General features: G+C 34.4%; 1 protein-coding gene across 5 annotated transcripts in view; it reads left to right on the top strand.

Annotated features, from left to right (window-relative positions):
* TMEM161B (transmembrane protein 161B) overlaps nt 1-23166 on the top strand; it is a 69841-nt gene that overhangs the window by 6974 nt on the left and 39701 nt on the right. For 2 of the 5 annotated variants that reach the window (XM_007122102.4, XM_024120646.3), the window contains exon 2: nt 13904-14007. The exons of 1 other annotated variant lie outside the window; for it this stretch is intronic. In XM_007122102.4, coding sequence (XP_007122164.1) covers nt 13904-14007 — 104 coding nt within the window. Of the gene's footprint in view, nt 1-13903; nt 14008-22501; nt 22568-23166 lie in introns of those variants that run through there. 2 more of the 5 variants (XM_024120676.3, XM_024120708.3) reach the window with 2 other exon arrangements.

Below are 23166 nucleotides of genomic sequence, written 5' to 3'. Positions count from 1 at the left end.
TTATGAAAGGATTGAATTTCAAAAACATTTTCCTATAGAAGTACTATTATAATTAGTGATTATATTTCTAGAAAATCCTTCCCAACTTAGTTACTACCTAGTATCACATCTCATGGTATTAGAGAAATTAATTATTACTGTCATGTGTAGCGCTAATGATTGGCATTTCTAACTCAGATGCTAAATACATCTGACACTGCTGCAGTAAGTCACAATAAGGATTCTGTCATATTCCTTTTACCTTAACTGGCACTCCTTCACGCCAAAGCATTAATTTCCCTTAGGCCTGGGGTTGAACTAGTAACACTGTTGAAGTGTGGAGCAATTAGAGAACTGGGGATGAGGACCTGTGGTGAATTGGAATTTCTTATCAGCGTAAGCATGTAGTGTGTCACATTTGTTCCAAGCCTGTCTCACAGCCCATTTCTTTTCCTGAGGGCTCTCAGGATTGGCTTGCTCCTTTTCTTTTCACTTGGATTACCTATTGCTTGCAACTAGAACTTTGTTCCCTCCCTGAGTTGCAAAGAAGAATGTGGTCTTGTAGAGTATCCTGCCTTCCCTCCCAGACATTCAGCACACTCTAGTAAAGGTTTTTACTGCTAGAAGAATTTGTAAAAGTTATCTCCCCATGTAACTTCTGACAGACCATGAACTAATTATCTATCTAGCTAGCTAGATATTTATTATAAAGATCCTTTAGGGAAAAAAAATAGAAGTGCTAGATGATAATGATGAATCTTTGCAATAAATTCTTGAAGTAGAGAGGTTTGGATTGTGAAGAAGAGATGAGATGGAAATACTAAGGGGCATTGGTTAGAGAAAGGGAGACTTTTCTCCAACAGTAGAAATTACTTAGGAAGTAGGAACTTTAACAAGCTCTATATTATAAATATATGATAGTAGACTGCCATCAGTTAATGTCACAGATAAGGCACTGCTAAGGCTATGGCCATTTTTCTTTTTTTAAATAAACTTGATACTTTTATCTTTGTGATAAGTAATAAAAGCCTTTTGAAACAGTAATCTTGAATTGCTTGTTTTTTATATATAGTTTTAATGTCTGCCCTTTACACAGTGCTTAGCTGATTTTTGTTATCTTCTACCTGTTGATTTCCACTGTTTGCCTACGTGCAATGATCCACTTAGAAAAAGCAGTGCCATAATTTCCTGCTTTCTTTTTCTGAAAGAAAAAGTCATACTGGAGGGTTCTACTCGACTAAAACTTCATTAACTTGAGTGTTTATTAAGTATTTGTATCATTTCTGAAGATTTTGGCTATTTTTATGGTGAGTATAAATAATTGATTAGAAAATAGTTCCAGTTCTTTATGGTTTATGGGCATATGCATTTAAGTGTTCCATGACTAGAATCATTTATTTCTGGATACAGTCTTGCTCAAAAGAGAAGCCATGGCTTTTTTTCCTCAAAAGTTTTGCTTTTATTAGTAGCTAATTCATTAGTAGAATTTTACTTCTGTTTAAGTTTATGCTTACTGACTTCCCGCTCTGTTCCCTATTGTCTTAATTAACGTTAAGACAATGAAGCCTTACTGTATCATTTATTCCTAGACAGTTTAGTTGTTTGGATAGGTCAGATGTTTCATGTTGATTATACTGATCTTTTCCTAGTCCAGTTTTTAAGCCAAAAAGGAATTTGAAAAGAATCTGGATAACTGCAATTAGAATTGTCAACGAAATATATATTCCAGTCAGGAGGGACAGATAAGAAAGCTTCGGTAAAATTCATTGTATTGTAAGTAGTAACTTTAACTGAGACATTAGTTCTTTAAAACTATTTTTAATTTGATTTAAACTAACATTTATTGAGTACTTATTCTTGACTTTAATAGAGAGTTTCTCAATCATTACTGTCAGAAGTAGTTATGGTCATCATAGTTCTTTCTCTTGATAGTCACTAAAAATTTTTTCAGATCATAAAGAAAATGAATCATTTAATAAGAGAGAATTGGCCAAGTAGCTAAGTTAAAAAAAAAAAAAAAAAGGACTGTAGAACCTCTGGCGTTCACAAATCTCCTAAGAGAAATTCCTGCAAACCACTATTTGAGGTAAGAATGCTGGGCAGTGAGCTAGGTGTACTCCTTTACATTAACTTGGAGCTCTGATTTCTATGCAGGTCTCCTATAAATATTAGCTCATTTAATTCTTATGAGGAAGTGATAATTATTCATTCCCATTAGCAATAACCACATATCACAGGCTTTGATGGTGGCTTAGAAATGGTAAATATGTGAATGCCAACAATCTATTGTTTATTTAATTAAAGTATTGCAGTCATCATCAGTAAGCTTTTTTAAGATTTTGGAGATCATTTGCCAACTCCTGTCATTTTGTAGATAAGGAATGCGTCCTAGAGAGGGCTTGTCTGGTTGCTGTACTAATGCTAGTCAGTGACAGAACTACCTTGATTCTAGTGTTTAATTATTCAACATATTAAAATATTAACAGTGAATGCATTTTTCTAACAGTTAATATTAGGGGTGCACATTAAGTTTTCTTGGCTTTTGTATTTGGCTTAAAATTTAGAGATAAGCTGAAATTTTTATTTTTGAATTGTTTAATAAAGCTTTATTAGCACACTTACCAAAATTTGAAAGTATTTGCAATATTTACTGCATTAAATTGAGAGGATTATCTTGTAAAAATAGCTACAACTCTTTGCGGGTTTTTTTAACATCTTTATTGGAATATAATTGCTTTACAATGGTGTGTTAGTTTCTGCTTTATAACAAAGTGATTCAGCTACACATATACATATATCCCCATATCTCTTTCCTCTTGCTTCTCCCTCCCTCCCACCCTCCCTATCCCACCTCCAAAATAGCTACAACTCTTAACTCTGAGGTATGCAGAGTGCATGATATATTGTCTTTCAGTCTTAAAGTGGATAATTTTCTTCTTTATTGTGAATAAAGTCCAGTGTTTGGCATGTATAGGAAACTGAATATAGTGAAGAACAGTGAGCAAATTTATGCTTTATCCTTTTATTTCATCTAAAAAGTAAATATTCGACTTGTAATGAAAGCCTGCCTTGCAAGGCACTTTCCCGGGAATGGAGTTGGGGCTGAAGAAATGAGTTAAGTACAGTTCTAGTGGGGGAGAGACCCTTAAATTACAGTTCAGCATGATAAAGTCTGTTTTGGAGTTATGCATATGTTTTTTAGTAGCCAGGAAGGTTTTATAGAGGAAATGAATGTTGAGGAATGAGGAGGAATTGGTTAGAACAAACGAGATGATTTGTAAATGTCAAATATAAATTTATTAGTTTTGACTATTAGCTTTTTTGAGTATAGATCTGTAGGGAAAATTTTTATATTGTCAGAAAATACTCTTACAGTTAAGGAAGAATGGCAGAATTTAGGGATGTCTTACATTAAACCTTTTGTTTGTTACTTATCAGTATTATAATAAAACATTTATGCCTGTTTTGCTTAGAGATAAAGTAGCTTGTTAACATCTTTAAAAAGATTTAAGTTTTCATCAACATTTTAATGACTGTATGGTATTGCTTTACATGAGATATTGCATAATTTATTCAACCTACTACAACTGGAAAATTATCTTTTAAAATAAACAACTAGGGACTTCCCTGGTGGCGCAGTGGCTAAGAATCTGCCTGCCAATGCAGGGGCCACAGGTTTGCATCCTGGTCCGGGAAGATCCCACATGCCGCGGAGCAACTAAGCCCGCGAGCCACAACTACTGAGCCCACGTGCCACAAGTACTGAAGCCCGCGCACCTAGAGCCCGTGATCTGCAACAAGAGAAGCCACCGCAATGAAAAGCCTGCATGTCGCAATGAAGAGTAGCCCCCGCTCACTGCAACTAGAGAAAGCCGCGTGCAGCAGTGAAGACCCAACGCAGCCCAAAATAAATAAATAAAATAAATTTATTAAAAAATAAAATAAACAACTATTAATTTCAACACATATGGTGTTGAAATTAATAAAATGGTTTATAAATTATATTTAATTATAATGTCCCATATCCTTGGGAAAAGCATCTTGATCCTTGCACTCTATTTGTTGTTGGTCTTCCACTTTGCCTTATCAATTTATATCATAAGAAAAATACCTTAAGTTTTTTTCTAAGTTTAATCAAATTCTGAAAAACGGCTTTCTATCATCATCTTCAGCAGAAAATCTGGAGCTGCTATTACTGAATATAGTTATGTCAAATTCATGCATTCTATGTTGTAGGTCTAATTAAGATATTTAGGGTGAACCAAGGCATTTTATTGAAGGTTTGTGGTTTTGGACCTTAGTTTTAAAGTACATTAAATTTCTTATTCTGAATTTGGAAACAATAAAAATTTCTGCTTGTACTTTTTACTCTAAAGAAATTAAATTTTGTGGTGCAAAACATTGCTGTTGGCAAACCGGACTAATTCTGTAAACATTTAAATTTGAAAACCCATGTCGTTTGAGTTCAAATCATAGTTGTTGATAATTGTGTTTTCCAATTCCCTTTCTGTCATTTTACCTTCTATATATTATGTGTATATAATTCTATTGGTAGTAACAATTTGAACTATATGAAATTGCTGTTTTGTAGGTCAAAACAAATATCTGATTTCATATGATTCAATCAATAAGTCTTAAATATCAATAGGTGACTTTATTCATATTCTTTAACTGCTTTTCTACCAAAACCTTTTATTTTCATTTCATTTGTTTAGCAAAGGCCTCCTTATTTTCAGGTCTGTTTACTGTGTCTGTAAGGGCTGGAGCTATGATATAAAATCAGATAAAGGCCATGATAGCCTGTATAATCAACCCTGGGATTCTAGGGATGGTCTGTGGGGAGGAATTCTCCCTGCCTATTCATGATTATTTTATGCTTTTATCCGCTTTGGCATTATGTGGAAGAATTTCTCTTCTGGGTGAAATTTAGATAGCCCTCAATTCTATTAAAGAACTTATTGGAAGTAATTGTTTTTAAAAATGAAACTTGGGTTTGTCAGTCATCTACATGTATAAGTTCATCAGACCTTTCTTAAGTTTCTGGACATCCTCTCAGTCACATTGCCAAGATCTTGACCTTGATGTGGTTATTTTTCAAGATCTCTCAAACTTTGTCCACTTTGGTCATTTCTTTGGCTCTTTTGACCAGCTACTTAATTATTCTGCAGATTTAACCTTTAACTCCACATCTTTCATTTCTCTGATGTTGTACGTGAGCTACTGAGTCATGCAGGCTTGTAGTTGCTTGGCAATTATTCATTCAATTCTTCCGTTAACTTTTATGTCAAAATTCTCATGACTTGCTGCCCCTCCCCTCTTTTGTTTTACAGATCAACCCCCCACCCCGTCATGGTTTTTAGGGAATGATCTGAGGACTTTGAAATGATATGTAATGAGTTTTCCAAAATGACTGTATCCAGTGGAAATCAGGACATCAAAAATCTTGACCTAGTTTTTCCTTATCCCACCCCAGCCAAGTTATGTAACCTTTGAAGACCTCAGTTTTTCAATTTAATACGTCTGTATACCTTTTGTGCTTCTGTTCAATAGAACAAGGTCTCATAAAGTTTTACTTTCAACTTAGGCCTTTGGTCTCATCTATTTCTGATTCATAAGCAATACCCACAGTTAACTCCTTTTTAGAATATTTAGCAGCCCCCTTATATTGGTTCCTTCCCTTTTGCCTTAAGTATGTATATTTTCCCCCTTACAAATGTATGTTTTTATATGTGAACCTTTCTAGTAACTGTCAGATTTTCCTCTTACTGCTTAATTTTTCCAAGGAATAATTATGGCCATTATTCTCATTTTATCTTTACATAATCACTTAAGTTTAATCTTTACCTATTGATACTTTTCTTGCAGAGATAATTATTAACCTCATGCCTAATTCCTTTTTTTTCCCTCGAAAAAATGTTCTTAATTTTGCTCTTGTTTTTGAAGCTGTTTTAGTTTAGGCTTTTATGGTGTTGTTTGGACTATTTCAGCAGATATCTAATCTAGCTCTTTGCTTCCAATTACTTTTACCCCCCCTCCACTTTATTTTTCCACTGTAGTGACAGAGTTATCCTTCCAAAATATATTTGGTTTATTTACTTCCAGGCTTAGGATCCTGGACTTATTTCTAAGTACCTGCAGAAAAGTCCATTTTGGGGAGCCCATACCAAAATCTAGCTGTGTGGAGCTGCTCATTATTTCAGCTCATGCCATTTACATTCTTGGTACAAATAGGTGTATCTGTCTAAACTTGTATTCCTTTCCTGTCTGACAATGGGATACTACTTTAACCTTGTGACATTGGTTTAGATGTCACCTCTGTGAACAAGTCTTTCCCAGTTCTCTAATGTAGATTTAATCACTCCCTTTCCTGGAATGCTCCCATAACACTGGGCACTGACCTCTACCATACCACTTATCACATATTATTTGTAGGTGGCATGAGGGGTGGTTAACATTTTAAGAGTTTGATAAAATCAACACGTGATGGAAGAAATAAGTTGTCCTCTCACCTTGAACTTAGATGTGGATTGTTTGCAAGACCTAAGGTAGACTAGATTGTAGCCAAATCAATGGTATTTACATGTCAAAAGATAGAGAAAATTTTAGATAGGTTTTCGTCTAAAGAAATAGGATTGGAAAATAGTTTTGTCATTTGAAAGTCTAGAAAAACAGTTTAAATAGCCAGAATTGGACATACTTATCCAGAACTATTTAGTGTTGGAGTATTTTATACTCTAGAGGGCTGTTTTGTGTATTTCTTCAGACTTCATCGCTACGTGAATGAAATATCCCTCAATGATGCCTTTTGCTCTGAGTCACTACGTACCAAGCAGCCTGTTTATAATTTGACTTCCAGTGTATCATTAAGACAGTAATGGAGTGGAGCACTTAGTGAACTGGAGCATCTGATTCACTTGATAGCTTATGTTTCACTGTATATTAGTTGTTAGAACTCTTACAAATCTGATTGTTGCCAGTCTGTCTGTTGTAGAATTGGTTGTACCAGAGAAACATGTTCTGTGTGTGTTCTGAATGGCTGAGGATACAGCCAAGGTGGGAGGCCTGTGGTAGGGTTGTTAGTCCACTTCCTTGAGTTTCCTTCAGCCTACAACTTTTCTGTCAGTGGCTTTAGGATTCTGCCGGTCACTGAAACTAAAACATCCTGAAATAACCTTTGAGACATTCCTGTTTTATTCTATAGTTGTTTTCCGTCATGGTCAGTCACACTCAAAGTCTGATTGGTTTTCTACTGACCAAGTTTTAGTTTTGTTCTTTCCTTCCTAGTTTCAACTGTTTCTACCTTAGTCTTAGGTTTTCTCTGTAATTGCTCAATATATTGCTGTGTCTAATTTTCCTTATATGTTACTTGCATTATTTTATTCTCCTACTCCTGACTGTTTAAAAAGCCTTCCAAGGTGATCTTTATAGACACCTCAGCTCGACGCCTCCTCTTGGTTTTAAAGACTCTTAATCTGAAATTCTGTCTTCATCTGATTTCTCACAATTCTTTGTCATATATTAAAGTCTGCCTTGGTTGAGTTACGCTTTTTGCTGTCCCATGGTTACTCTGTTCACATTTGTCATTTAGCCTGGAAGTCCCTTCCTTGATTTCAGTTTACTCATCCACTCTATGAAACTTTTGTATTCAATTTTTTAAATTTCTGTAACTGTTGTTCATAGTACTATGCAGTTTTGTGCTCCAACATTGTCTTAATAATATTTGTTGTTACCTAATATGATAATCTTGGATTTTAAGTTCTGTTAAGACAGATTGTTTTGTAGTAGTGTCATTCATTCTTTCAACCCTACTATGTACCTTGAATTATTCTAAATGTCATTGCTCTGAGTATTTGGGTTATAATAGTCAGTGAAACACAGAAGTCCTTTGCCAAGTTTCTAATAATAGCCAGTAAGATATTGGATGTAAGTTAGGCAGACAGCCTATATTTGTTAATTAAATTTTTGTTTGCTTTTCTCATTTATAGATATAAATAAATAATTTCTGTAGTGACATAATTTGAATTTATAGATTTTTAACATTGTTTGGCCAAGACCCTAACTCATTTGTCACTATTATATATAGTGATTCTATATAGTTCTTATCACCAACATAAGAGAGGCTGCACCTCTCCTTCCTGCAGTACTGCTACTACCTTTAGTGCAGTTCCTCCTTTCATACCTGGGCAGTTGTCTTAGTGCTGCTGGGTTATCCCTCATCCAGTCTTTACATCGTATCCAGAGCAACTTTTCTTTAATACTGATCTGGTCATATTACTTTTCATGGGTTTCCTTATTGTTTTCAGGCTAAATTCTAAACCTGTAAGTTTTGCCCTTTAGTATCTGGTTTTGGACTTCTGTCATCCTATGTGAAGGAGATATCACTGATGGTTCATCAAGCTGATTCCACCGAGTCTTGACTCATGCTTTACTTTCCATAATCCCCTTTCATAGCTTTTTGCCCTTAGTACTCTCTCTCTCTCTTCTCTCTTGCTGTGTTCTCATAGAATCCTCTGCCTATCCTCTCATAACTTTGTATTGTAAGGGTCCATTTACTCTGTTAGTGGACTGGTTGCTCATTGATGGCAGGGACTGTGCTGTTTCTCCCTATTGTGTGCAGGTGGTTCAGTGCCTGTAGTTTGTTACTTGATAAATGTTCATTGAATGCACTGAAACGACATAGTGCATTCAATTGGAAATTAGGGGTCTGGGTTCTGGATAAGTCTGTGACTGAGTAGTTCTGTCGTCTTTGCTGTTTGGACCCTGATTTCTTCATTTGTAAATTGTTCAGAGATGGTTTGCTTAAATGCTCAGTGTGTGAATTCTAAGTTTTATGTGAATCTAGATTGAAATAACAAAATTCACCCTTTCTTTTGTAGTATAAATCATTTGAGCATATCTAAGAAGTCTTTTTCAACATGTCTAGCTATCACTAAAATATGTAAAAAGTTAAGAAACCGAAAATAGCAACGTCATTGGGTAACAGCCTCTTTTTTTTCCCTTCTTACTTATTCAAGGGGGGTGATAATTAAAACCGTTTGGGTGGTGTGATTCCCAAGTATGTATGCTGATTTGCCTTCTGATGCTAAACAATATATACTTTGTTTCAGTCTGTTGTCAGCAGCAGAGCTAGTTTAATGAAACAAAACAAAATGTCAACTCCGCTGAGGTTGACATAATATTGTTCCAAGTTTGAATTTTAAAATTGCTGGGACTTCTGTGTTTGATCCCTGGTCTGGGAGCTAAGATCCCACATGCGTCGCTGCCAAAAAACCAAAATATAAAACAGAAGCAATATTGTAACAAATTCAATAAAGAGTTTAAAAATGGTCCACATCTAAAAAAATCTTAAAAAAAAATTACAACATGTTTGTTTTTAAGTTTGGGGAGTTTTATTGTCAGTATTGTCAAGCAAGGTAAAATACTGCTGTTTGATATATTTTATTTCTTGGAGAATTGTTTAATTTTCCTTGGTAAGAATTTTTTTAACCTACCCAGAAACGATTACTAACAAACATTGAAATGATCATTCTTCTGTAGACTAAAGGCAAATAACTTTTTCTTGCTCTTCATGACCTCAGGTTAATAGATGTGGAAAGGTTGAAACCTAAGTTACCCCAGTGTTTCACCCTTCTTGGGTGCTTATGAGCTGTTTCATAATTGACTTTCCCCAGTTCCAGTTATCAAGAGAATTGGGGCCTAGGGGCAATGAATCCAAACAAACCATCTCTTTGGTCAAGTTATTGTTTTGAGGCCCTAATAAAACCATTAAGGCCACTTGGGTCAATGACCCATGTGGTTGTGTGTTTGAGAGTTCAGCCATGATGGACTTTATCGGTTCAGTGCATATCTACCCAGTTTAATAGTTTTTTCTTGTGAAATTTATGTTGGTTTATGCTTAAATTTACTTAAGCATTATCTTTTAATTAAAAATAATGAAAAATATTCAGGAAATTTGGTTTTTAAACATTTCAAAAATTCTGTTGTGTATAAACTTAGACATAGACATTTAAGTTGGTCAGTGAAGGCAGGTTATTTAAATGGTTTATTTTTAAATTTCAAATGATTGTGTCTCTTAGTTAATGAATTGAGTACTTTATATTTTAATATGTTAATCCCTGGCATGAACACTGTAATTGTCAATTGTATAGTAATGTCTCAAAAGTCTATCTAAGTTTAGTATTAATAATATATTAAATTGATAACATATAATTCTATAAAATGGTTGCCATTTTGAAAATATATTCCGAGGACTCTTTTCTAAATATGTATGAAAAGGAATAACTTTGGGGACATATTCCATATAATTTAAAAATTACTTCTCCAAAATATTCGGTAGATTCTTGTATTGGGAAAAAAGCAACATATTTTCTTTCAGTACCACATATATAGTCACCTAACAGCTGATTCATTCTCAGAAAGATTTATTGACTTCTATTAGAAAGTTGGAAGAAAACTTCTATTATATAATATATTTAACCCAGTATATAGATGAGGTTTTGAGAAAGTATTTTCAACTGCATTTTAAAAGATGGAAATGGCATAGTAAGGTAAATGAATGGAGTGAAGTTACACTTTTCCATTGAATGTTTTTTAGTCAAACATTAACTACAACATTGAGAATGACGTTTGCCTTTCTTGGGGTTGATCTCTTTAGTTCCTCCTTTGCCTCAATATACCATCAGTCTCTGAATTCTTCAACAATATCCTTAGAATGCAGTTTTCTTCTTTGTACCAGATAGAACCACAGTAATTTAAAGCGTCATCATTTCTGATCTGGATCATTGCAGAAGCTTAGTTGCTATTCTTAATTCTAGTCATTCCAATTTGCTGATTTTTGTTTGTTTTTGCCTTCACATGGTTTACATTCTTCAGTAGTGGGTTTATCAGCAGTTTATGCTTAGTGATTTGGAGTAAGAGGAGAGAGTTTGGCAAGATGCCTCTTTTTCCCAGTTCATCACAGTCCATCATATATATATCTTCCAGATCAGTCTTTCTGAAATGCTATTTAATACCTGTAACATTTATTAGGTGTGACTAAGATATGATTTCTGCTATTAAGGAGCTTACACGTTAATAAATTGTTATGTATGTTTATGAGAGATTGTACTAGATGACCTTGAAGATACTGTGATACTATCACATTTCTTTCAAGGCTAGATTGAGGTTAACTTTGTCCACAAAACTTTCCCTGGCTAAAAAAATTATATTTTGCTTTTAAGTCTATAATCTCAAATAGACTAACCTTCTGACCTACTTGCTAATATATTTCTTGCCCTTGTTCTGCCTGAAAGAGTTCTTTGTAGCGGCATTCATTGTATGGAGATTGCAGAACTTCTGTCACAATCTACATAGAAAATAGGATAGTAAATTCAAGTGATAGGAAATGTGAAAGAAAAAAGGTAAAAATGTAACCTTTGATGTTAGGTGAATATAAAAGTGGTCTGAATCTTAACCCAACTGGTAGAATTTGAGGCATTAAAATATCCACAGTGAAACCAGAGTTGAGGCAGGTTTCAAAGGCATTTTAAAAACAGTCCTGTTTAAGAACCATTTTACTTTTTTAAAGAACAGTAAGTACATTTTTGTTCCTCTTTTTAAATTAGGCATTTGTTCTTTTACTAATTGATTTATAAGAACTCTATATAGTATCTAACAAGTGAATTATCCCTTTGTGATGTGAGTTACATATACCTTTTCCCAGTTAGTCTTTTGACGTTGTTTATATTGTTTCTCTGTGAATAAATTTGATTTGATTTTTCTTAAAATCTCATATTGTTGGAGCAGTTTTAGGTTCATAGCAGAACTGATCAGAAGGTATAGAGGGTTCCGTATCCCCTGTCCTGGCATGTGCACAACCTCCCCCACTATTGACATCCCACATCATGATAGTGCATTTGTTACAGTGGTGTACAACCGATTGAACAGTTTGTTACAGTTGATGAAACCTGATTTTTTCAAAAATTTTTGGTGTTCTTTTATCAGTTAGGAGACATGTCATTTTTTATGGTATGATTCCATTTATTTTGTTTTTTAAATTTATTTTTTATAGAAGTAACATTGGTTATTTTTTGCAAAGTCCCTTCTATTCTTGAAATTAAAAACAAAGTTATCCCATAATAGTAGTGATAATGACAATAACAACAAATAGTACTAATTCATATTGACTGCTTACTCTGTAACAGGCACAATTACTAACCACAGCTTGATTAGTAAGTAGGTTGAATTATTAGCTTCATTTTATAAAAGAGGAAATAGAGGTACTGAATGTTTGAATAACCTGTCCAGAAGGCATGCAGCTAGTAGATGGCAGATTCTGTCCCAGGCAGTTTGGGTCCAGAGTCCATGCTCTTAAACTAGATAAACTATACTACTTTTTAAAAAACATTTAAACATTTTTTTAATGTACTTGTTTGGCATTGAGGTAGGAATTCAACTTTATTTTTGGACTGCTTAGATAGAGGAAGAGCCAACAAAGAGGAGTATAAAGAAATGGTCATCTAGGTGGGAGTAAAGCAAGGGGTTTGGTAGACCTTGTTGGGTTTCTGCTAAGATTTAAGATAAGGAAGTATAATTTGTCAAGATGAAGTGATTGTGGTTGTAGGTGTTTTAATGGAATGGGCCGAAGCAGAAGTCAGATGGGAACTGTGTGGGCATATGAGAACATAGAAAGAGTGAAAACAAGTCTTTTGCAAAGTGGCTACATATTTTAAGAAGGGGAGGGCTGTGGAATAAGAGAAAATTATTGGTATTTTTTAGAAAGATGTTAAAATGCTGATAGGAAGGATTTAAATAGAGAACAGATTAAGGAAGATACAGGAGGGAAGCTATTCATTGGTTAAGGTTCCTGAAAATCAATGAGAGGATTTGCTCTGAAGCATAGATAGAGGGATTTGCTTTATACTGAAGATGCTCTGTTACTTCTAGAGGGTGTGGAAGAAGAAGGGTGCAGATGTGATTGTGAGCTTGTCGGTGGCAAGTGAGCGTTCTCATTTGATGCTGTTGTTTTTTCTCTCTGAACTGGAAGATGTTCTCTACTGAGTAGAGAGTTAGAAGTTTGGGGGGGGGGATAAATTAGGAGTTAGGGATTAGCAGATACAAATTACTATATATAAAATAGGTAAATAACAAGGTCCTATTGTATAGCACAGGGAACTATATTCAGTATCTTGAAATAACCTGTAATGGAAAAGAATATGAAAAAGAATATATATGTGTGTATATATGTATGTATGTACAACTGAATCACTTTGCTTTGATTGTAAATCAACTATACTTCAATAAAAAGAATTTTAAAAAAAAGTTTGAGGGAAGTTGGAGGTGTGAGGAGATGGGAGAAGGTTTGAATTAGGTATTACGGAGAACAAGAGAGGGATTGATTAGAGCAAACTATGGGCATTTTTGGACCTTGTTGAAGGCCTACCCAACTGGAGGTTGGTGATGACAGCATGAATTAAAATTTTTTTTCTAGTGACTTTCAGGCCAGTTCTGCCATCACACTTACTATAGTTAATGCTCTTTAGTCATTCACTACCACCCTAGAATTTAAAAAAACGCATACTGCTTTTACACCTAGCCAAGCTAGTGTTTTAAGTGTGTTAACAGAGTAACTTTGGAGAAGGATGGAAAAAACAATCACCATTTTTCACTTCATTTTGGTACACTTAAGTATTGGAGAACGTTTGTTGGGAATAGATTTTGAATGTGTATGCTACTTTAACTTGTAGAGGATTATGAGAGGAGATCACGTATTTTAAGTTTAAACATACGTGGTCTTGAATACCTAAATGGCAGAATAATATGTATTTTGGGAGTAAATCCATCTTCCTTAAAGTATAATTTTCAAAATGTATAGAAAGCTTTTCAGCAATGTCCTCAAATCTAAATTCGTTCATTGTTAAACTTGTTTGTTTGTTTCTTTACACAGGGTGTGATAGGTATACAGCTGGTTGTTACCATGGTGATGGCCAGTGTCATGCAGAAGATTATACCTCACTATTCTCTTGCTCGATGGCTACTCTGTAATGGCAGGTAAGGCAAGGATAGGCTGATTCTGACTGGCACTTTCAAATCTTTGTTTAGTTTATCAGGCTGATTAACTTCCTAGAAGTTAAGTGCTAATTCCAATTTTCTAAAAACATGAAAAAAGAAAATAATGAGGAAAATCTAGCTTCCTTATTTCTCCTACTTGAGATATTAGTAGTTTATCTGTTTAGTACAAAGGTAGTAGGGTCATGGTCAAGAATTTAGTCCCTTCCTTCTCTATCCCTTTCTGTCCATGGCCACTGGAACTATCACATGACTTTTCTAGTTACCTTTAATAAAAGTTGGTCAACAAGAGGAAGAGACTATAAATCGAAGTGCTTAAATATTTTTACCATTGTTGGAAAAAGTGACTCAAAGCACGTATCCTATTATTGGTGACTTGAGAGTTTATTATGAGAATTAGGGGCCCTTTTTTTACTGCAAATAATTTTAAACTTTAATTTAGTAAGGAGGTGATGAAGTTGTTTTGTAGGATTTTAATTTTGTTTACTGCACTTTAAGCTTACTACTGTCCCCTCCTTCTGCAGAGGAGGTAAGTTACCTTGCTGAAATTTGTACAATAAAAGAATAAAATCAAAAGTAAAGAAGTTAAATATAGGAGGTGTAGTGAGGCAAAAGCAGTAAAACTCTGCATACAGAAATACATGCCACAATCTTGTATAATTATGAAAGGTAAATTATAGATTTGGTACCATGACTATAGTTTTACTCCAATTATTTGTCTCTAATAAATAACCAAATTCTATTATTGATTTGTATATCAATTTTCTTTTGTTTAGACCGTTTGAAGTTAGAAAGCAATGGATAGTTATTATCCTCGTAATGATTTCATATACTGCAAGACCAATAATAAGTAATTCTATCCATAAAGCTTAAATTTATTTTCTAGTTTTAAATATATTCTTCTTCTCTAATGCTTTATACTTTTTCCATATCAGTGTTTAAATATAGGAAAATATTATTTAGACTGCTTAAGAAGTTTTTTTGAACACTGATAGGCACACACGTGTGTGGAATGTGTGAGAGAACAGCAGTTTAAAAATGTATATTTTATTAGCAAAGTAAATAATGACTAAAGTTTTAGTAAAGTTAAATAAAAGCTTCATCAAAGCTATTTATCAGTGAAAAAAGTAAATCATCTGTGACTAGTTTTTAACTATGTACGTTTATGCCCTGTAAACGTACCTTGCTTCTTCCTTTTTTTGCTTAGCAAAAACCCTTTTTCATAGATCATGAAAGGGTGAACATCTGCTGCGCAAATACCATTAATTCTAAATAAAAGGAATCTGAATTAATAAACTAAGTAAAATACATATTAAGGTAGCTTGTTTTCTACTAAGAATTGCACATTTCTAGATTTTGTTTATGATGAGTCTCCAGGGAGACTTCCAGGTCTCTTTTGGCTTTAAAGATCTTTGCAGTCATGTCCCTTTTTAGTCTATAGGCAACTTCTGCTTTCTTACATAATCTGCATCGCATTTGTTTCTATAAAACTAAAACTTCAGAGCTTGAAAACTGATTCTCTTTGTTAATATTGGAACAATATATTTAAAATCTTTACTCATTTGACAAGTATGTGTCATAAGTATATATATTGCTAATTTGAAGAGGAGCTCAACCTTCAAAAATAAACGTGAAGTTGATGTTTTTCGTGTTCTTGATTTGCTTTTATAAATAGATTAACTTTAGTGGTAATTAATGCTGTCTCTAATTCCAAATCAGGTTCCAAGGATACCAATCAGGATTTTCTAGTAATAGTTACTCTTCTGCTGTAGTTAGTTTCATTTCCTTTCTGTTTTTGTTTGTTTTGCTCTGTGTTCTTAAGATCATCTATTTTTCTTTAATATTCTGAAATTTTTAGGTCATGAAGCTATATTGCTCAATGTTGTTGCCTCTGTTGAATAAGAATATTGATTTTATCATTTTGGGATAATTATTGTTTTGCCAACCTTTTGTGATATGAAATAATACTGTTTTAATATTAAGAAAATCTAAAATCTCTTCTAAATTACTCATGTAAAAATATTATTGATCAGAAATGACAGTTTGCATTTTAAACCATATGATGTTGCTGAGTTGAAGGAGAAAGATCTGAGGGCCTTCTTAGATTATCGGCTGTAAAATACTTGAAGAAATTTAAAGGGAGAGGCTTATGAGGACTTTTAAAATTATGAATAGTGTAGGATGGTTTGGGAGTGACTATATTGAATTGCTATTTAACAGAACTATTCAAGTGAATAGATGTGTAGATACCACGATAGGTTAATCGTGGGTATGACAGAAGAAACTTCTTTTTAGTTTTGGTATCTGTCAACTTAATATTTATTCCACTAGTATCATATCTTCAAATTGTAAGTATTCATATTTTTCTTAAAAGTTATGGCTTCTCTTTTTATCATGTAAATTAGTTTCTGTCTATATCTCTCATCAACCTCTGTCTCTTTTAGAATGGAAGGTGTGAAGTGGCACCTGTTTGTATTATGTTGACTTAATGAGTAAGCCTGCCAATTTCCTGAAGAAGTCAGTACCTTGAAGGCATTAGCAGTTTTTGCTTATAAATTAACCTGCTGATTTTTTATATTAAAAATTGACTAGTTTTCTAGCTCTTTTTAAATAACATTTATATATTATAATTAGTATTGTAGATATCTAGTTTTCAAAAAAATAATGCATAGTCTTTAGCCTGGTTTAATTCCATTAATATTACCTTTACAATGTTATAGAACTTTGTACTGATAAAATTTTTATTTCTGTTATCTCATCTGGATCTCTACACTCTGAACTTGGAAGAAGAGATGTATTGGGATATGTTAGGACCTCAGAAATCTTGGTGTCTGAACTTAATAAAAGTTTCTCACTCAGTTCCTCAGACAGGAATCAGGGTCAAATGGGGGTACCTGAGAGGGGTCAGGCAGCTCTCTGTGTAGATCCTTCACAAAATGATGATTCAAGGATTCAGCTATCCTTCAGGTGGTTACTCAGGGATTCTAAGCTTCTTCTGTCTTGTGGCTCCTCTGTTCCTTCTGCTGCTTTGGAGTCCTTCTATTAGATGCTATGCCGGTTGTCAAGTAGATAGAGAGTGGGCTTGGATTTTTCAGGAGATTCTAGGGGCCAAGCTTAGAAGTAGATATATCATTTTTGCCCACATTACATAGTCTGGAGCCCTATGACTGGTTCAGGCCAAAGTGCACAACAGGCTGGGAAATACACTTTTCATTGTACCTAGGAAGTAAAAGCAGGATTGGTAAGTGCCTCGTCCTTCCTTGCAGTAGGTGATATTGTCTACATTTTTACAGATGAGAAAATTTTAGCTTTACTCCTGTTTACATACTGAAAAATGAAACAGATCCAGGCCTTTTACCCTGGAAGTCTGATTCATAGTCTAGTAATTATTTGATTTATGGCTGCTCATCAAATTCCAGACCCTTGTCCTGGAACAGACATACTTGAACCAAGGTTTGAATTTGGTGGAGGTGAACTTTTCTACAACCACTGTGACTTCTGCTGGCAGTTTATAGAGTAATTTATTGAAGGTTTTCTTTTTTCTACCTTTTTTTTCCCTAGCTGTGCTTAGCCTTCTAGAAGATATCCTCAGGTTATAAGCAGTATATGGTTTCTCTTTACTTACTTACTCTAATTTACTTATTCTTCTGGGTTCTCTAGGATTACAGTCACCTTTTATTCTAAATTAAAAGGCACATCAGCATTTTTCTGATTACCAAAAGCATGCTAAGTGTGAAGAAGAGTTTAAGAAATATCATCAGTTAAAATTATACCTCTCCTCACCATTTGAGATTAAATTTATTCCACATTACTAAATTATAATTATTTTGTATTGCATTCTTCCAGTTTTTTTAGTAGATAAATGTTTTTCTTCTAGAAAATGTTATTAGTTCTCCTTTTTTTATATGCCTTTTTTATATAACTATCAGACTGTTGAGGCATTCCTGCTTTAACAAGAATTTAAGTAGCAAAATTTTTCTTGCCATAACCTGTGAGCAAGTATTACTGACCTTGAAAAACTCAGGTGTGAAGAGTCTAGTGCTCTTAGGTTTGCTCTACTCTTCCCTTCCTCCCCAAAGGAAAGAAAAATTGTGGAAAGTTGTTTTCTCTTTACCTTTACTGTGAATTGCTTTCCCTAACGCAAGGAACATTCGTTCTAACCATTGCTCAGGTTGCCTAAAGACGTTAGTTCTTTATCATGTCCAGCATACCACTGATTTGTAGCCAAAGTATTCTCTACTTTCTAATGTAATTAAAGTTCCTTTTTGTTTTGAAGTTTGCTTGGCCCCTCTTTTCATGGAGAGGTAAGTGATAGGTAACATTCTTTGTACATTTGAATAGTGGGTTTTGCATGAGGAGTAGGATTTTGCTTTTTCTCCTTTATAGCTTCCTTGCTGAACCTGCTTTCCATTTTCCTGGTTGTTCAACTCAAACCTTGTGCATTTTTCTCTACCCCTTTATTCCCCTAGGCTCTCACTTTGGTCAGCTACTTCCCTTCATATGTCCCTGACTCAAAATATATTACGGTTGGATTTATTCTGATTTTGTCTCATCCTATATTGGGTAAAGAAGGTGTGAAAACACCCTATTCAATTGCTCTTAACTCTTTTTGCCTGTTGCCTGATCCAAGAATTTGCAAATTCCCTTTGGTGAGAGAAACCTACTATTCAAATGCACAGTAGGTGGGACCTATGACCTAAGGGAAAGGTTTAAACCTTAAGCTACTACCCTTATGGAATGCCTGAGTCCTTGCTCTCCTGCCTTAGCTGTCTTAACTTCCAGTTCCAGAATGTCATGATATTCTAGTAAAGTTTCCAATAAATAACAAGAGAATGTATATGTATAATAAATGATATTTTAGTTACTTGTACTGAAAGGTTTTCTAGGTTTTAGGTGGTGTTTGTTTTCCCTTAAGTTTTTTTTTTTTTCACTTCTAAATTATTATTTAGAGATTTAGAATGGAGACTAAAACTGTGTTGTGGCCTATGTTGTGAAAGAGTTTTGTATGATTATTTATGTATTAAAGCCTTTTTTTAGCTTTCTCTCAATACTAAGCTTTTCTATATTTGTTCATGTTCAGATTTTCATTTTAAATTTCTGAAATTTTTACTTCTGAAAAATTTTTAAGTAGTTTGCTTTAAATGGCATTGCTGCTTAAATTTTTTTTAAAGAATCTAGGTCAGTACATTCTGTATTTTCTGGTATATGTTTTTTACTTGAACTGCCTTAGTAAGAGAGGTTGTAGCCTGATATTACTTTATGTAAGAGGTTTATGCAAGAAAATTATTGAAAAATTATTTCAGTGATTTAGTGGAGTATAACACCAAGTTGGCTTTGTTATCTGAGACACTGCTGACAGTCTGAATATAAGTGAAAATAGCCAAAGTAAATGTCATAAAATACAGTTTAACTTAAATGCAAGAGGTTCAGTTTTGTAGTGAGATTCTATTAATACTTACTGTTTTTTAATTTTTTTCTATTACTAACACAATACATGCCTATGATGTAGAAAAAGATGGTAAATTGATAAAAAGGAAAAATAAGAGGTAGCAAACTATATTCCTCTCAGCTAAAGACAATCGCCATGTAAATTTTGTTGTATTTCCTTTTAATTTTTTTCTATTCATATTTTCCCCTCATGGATGTGATTATTTCATGTGTAATTTTACATCATGCTTCTTTTGCTTAACATAAAGCATTTTTCTCTAATTGTGTTTTTGTAACTGTTATTTAACATCAAATCGAAGGCTGATAAACTTTTATATCTGTTTTCTAAGCCCATATTTGAAAGGCCTAGTGCATCAGGGGCAAGCAAATTGCAAGTCATTTTGCAAAGGAAAAGACCAAAAATTGAGACCAGAACTTAAAGTATAGTAGATGGGAATCATATGATATGAAATCCAACTGTGTATGAAGCATTGACTGTTGAAGAAAATTGTGCAACTGTACCTTTAGGTTTTACTTTGAATTCATGTCCTTAGATGGCTACTACATGCTACCTGGCAGTCTTTGTGTGTTCCACTTCTCAGACAGCTTTTTCAACCCAAATCCTCTCTTCATTTATACATGCCTGACTCAGCCTCACTCTAAGCTCTTGAAACCAGAGCCTGTCGCTCTCATCTTCATGCCATCAAACCCACAACCCTAGTTACACGTGCAGCCTCTCTTTGTTTTTTTTGTTTTTTGGGTTTTTTTAGTGTTTATATATTTTAATTTTGGCCTATGGAGGAGGTATCCTGCTATCAAGACCTAACTCCAGCATGTGTGATCTATATCCCATTCCCTCTAACCTTCACCCTGACTTTTTTTCTTTGGCCCTTTCCTCTCTTCTTTGCCATTAATTACTTCCTTTCTGTTGGATTATTCCTGTTAGCACACTTTTTTTTTTTAAGGTCTCCCATTAAAAATAATAGCAACAACAAATAAACAAGAGTCACAACTCTGCCTCCCTTCCTTCTTAAAAAACAAAGCCCCTCCCATATCTATTCCTTAGTTTGGGGCCTATTTCCCTGTTTTCCATCAATGCTGAATTTGTTACATACTTGTCCTCATGAACTCGATTTTCCCACTTCCTTATTAACTATTTAGCCTTCTACCATGTTTTATTTTCCCCTTAGGTGATCTTATTCATGCCTATGGATTTAAATACCACAATTATGTAATAGCCCCAGGTTATCTGTGAGCTCTTGACTCTAATATACAGTAGCCCTCTTGATATTTTCACTTCATGTCTCATAGGTACTTAAAAACTCAGCATATTTAAATTCTTGATTTCTTCCTGCTCTGCTCCATGTCAGAAAATGTACCACCATCTTCCTCAAATCAGAAGTGTAAATATCATCGTCCTTCATTCCATCCTTTCCTTCCATTCCTTACCTTACAAGAACTGTTGATTCTGAAATATATTTCCGTGCTATTCTTGCCTTGTTCTAATTCACAGAGCAGTAAAAGAAATCTTAAAATGTAAATCAAGTTATTTCTCTTGCTTTGAAACCATTATTTTAGCATAAAATCTACACTCCGTATGGACCCAAGAGGCTTTGCATGACCTGTTCCCTGTTATCTCTTCAGCCTCCCTCATGTGTTTCTCCGTGTACATGGTGCTACTGCCTCCTTGCCCTTTTGGTTACTGCATTGTTCTGAGTTGTTTCATGCTTTTGTGCTTTTGGACATACTCTTCTCTGCCTGGAATGCTCTCGCGCTCCATTCTTATTCTTTAGTTTGTTGGGCAAATGTCATCTCAGAGAGGTTTTGTAACCTAATACCTTAAGGCTTGTCTCTCATTCTCATTAAGTATTTGATTCTTTTGTGTATATCCAATATGTGATGTTTGTCTTTTTAAAAATTGGTTAAATTCTGCCCCAACTGAAATATAAACATCAAGAAATCAGGGACTTTGGCTTTGTTATGGGTGATTATACCTCTGTTGCCTGGCAGAGTACTTGACTGTAGTGGGCTCCATAAATGTCTGATAGATCAATGGGTGGATGGTTGAATGGGTAGATGGATAGATAGATGAGTAACAGGCTGGAAGTGTCCCTGAGAGTGCTCAGTACTTTTAGATTCTAGCTTTGAACAGTAATTGTTACTAATGAAGATGACCTGAATGTAATAAATGCAATTCATTTTAGAAAAATGGATTCACAAAATAAGATTAAACAAGTTTGAGAATATTTTAAAAGAAAGTGGGTCCTAGAAAATGTAAGGGTCTTATAATATTTTATTATTACAGGATTCTAAATGTTTAAGCTTAAGTTTTCCTGTAGTACTAAGAGTCTTTCACTGATAATTATTTCTCAAAGAAATAAACAACTAATTTTAGTCTTTATAAATGAGTTATTGCTTATGTGTTCTCCTAAATGTTATACAGTCAATCCTCATTATTTGTAGATTCTCTACTTGTGATTTGCCTACTTGCTAAAATTTATTTGTAACCCCAAAACCCATACTTGTGGTGCTTTCAAGGTCATTTATAGACATATGCAGAGTGGTAAAAAATTTGAGTGGCCTGTTCCCAGCTGAGGCCCCGGTTCCTAGCTGAGGCCTTCTTGTTGTACCTCTCATATTGTAAACAAGTATCCTTTTTGTGGTCTATTTAGTGCCATGTTTTTCATCTTCTTGCTTTTTGTTGGTGACTTCGCTATTTAAAATGGCCCCCACATGTAGTGCTGAAGTGCTTGATATCTAGTGTTCCTAAGCGCCAGAAGGCTATGATGTGCCTTATAGAGAAAATTCACTAGAAATATTCACAGAAATCAGGAAAATACTATACTTATGATTACAGTTATTAGAAAAGCTTTGCTCACGCGTGAGTTTTATTACTGTTGGCCATGAATTTAATATTAGTGAATCAACAGTATATATTAAATAAGGTACTTTAAACAGAAACACACATAAAACAAGGGTATGTATTGATTGATTGATAAAGATGTTGTGACCAGAGGCTCGTGGGAACCTAACCCTGTATTTCCCCTAGGAACAATGGTTCAGTGTTCGCGGCGACTTTATAGAACATAACTACCGCGAATAACAAGAATCGACTGTAAGTTAAAATTCTGGACTTCAATCGAAATTTCAGGAAGTGCCTCCTTACCCGTGTTAAGTATAGTTTAGGGAATTTGGGGTTGGGATATATATATTTTATTTTAAAACCCTTAAACTAAGAGGAGAACTGAATTCATTCATTGATCCTTTTTGAGCACTTACTCTATGCCAGTCACTGTACTAGTTTTGAAGTATACAAAAACAAGTAAGTCATAAAATCTTCACTCCAAGAATCTGTCAGCTAGGGGAATATTCCATGTTAACCTAACCGGTCTGATACCAACTGCAAATCAGTTTTGACACTAACTACCTGGAGTTAGCTCAGATCCCACAGGTTAAAGGCAAAGTCCTCCATAGGAATGCCCAGGCTTCAGATGCCAGCTGCAAGTTCTTTGGATCCCTGGGCCATGCTCTGACAACCAGCTACTGGCTACCAATTAGGGAGTTCCCATGACCCCCTCAGGTTCAATAATTCTGTATAACAACTAGAACTCAGGAAAGTGCAGTGATTACAGTTTTATTATAAAGATTACACATCTGATGGCGTTTGGGAAGGAGCAGTTTCCATGTCCTGTCCCTGTGGAATCAGGACATGTC

The sequence above is a fragment of the Physeter macrocephalus genome, chromosome 8 (genome assembly GCF_002837175.3).
Source record: "Physeter macrocephalus isolate SW-GA chromosome 8, ASM283717v5, whole genome shotgun sequence".
Lineage (NCBI taxonomy): Eukaryota > Metazoa > Chordata > Mammalia > Artiodactyla > Physeteridae > Physeter > Physeter macrocephalus.
This window is presented reverse-complemented; position numbering and strand designations above follow the sequence as displayed.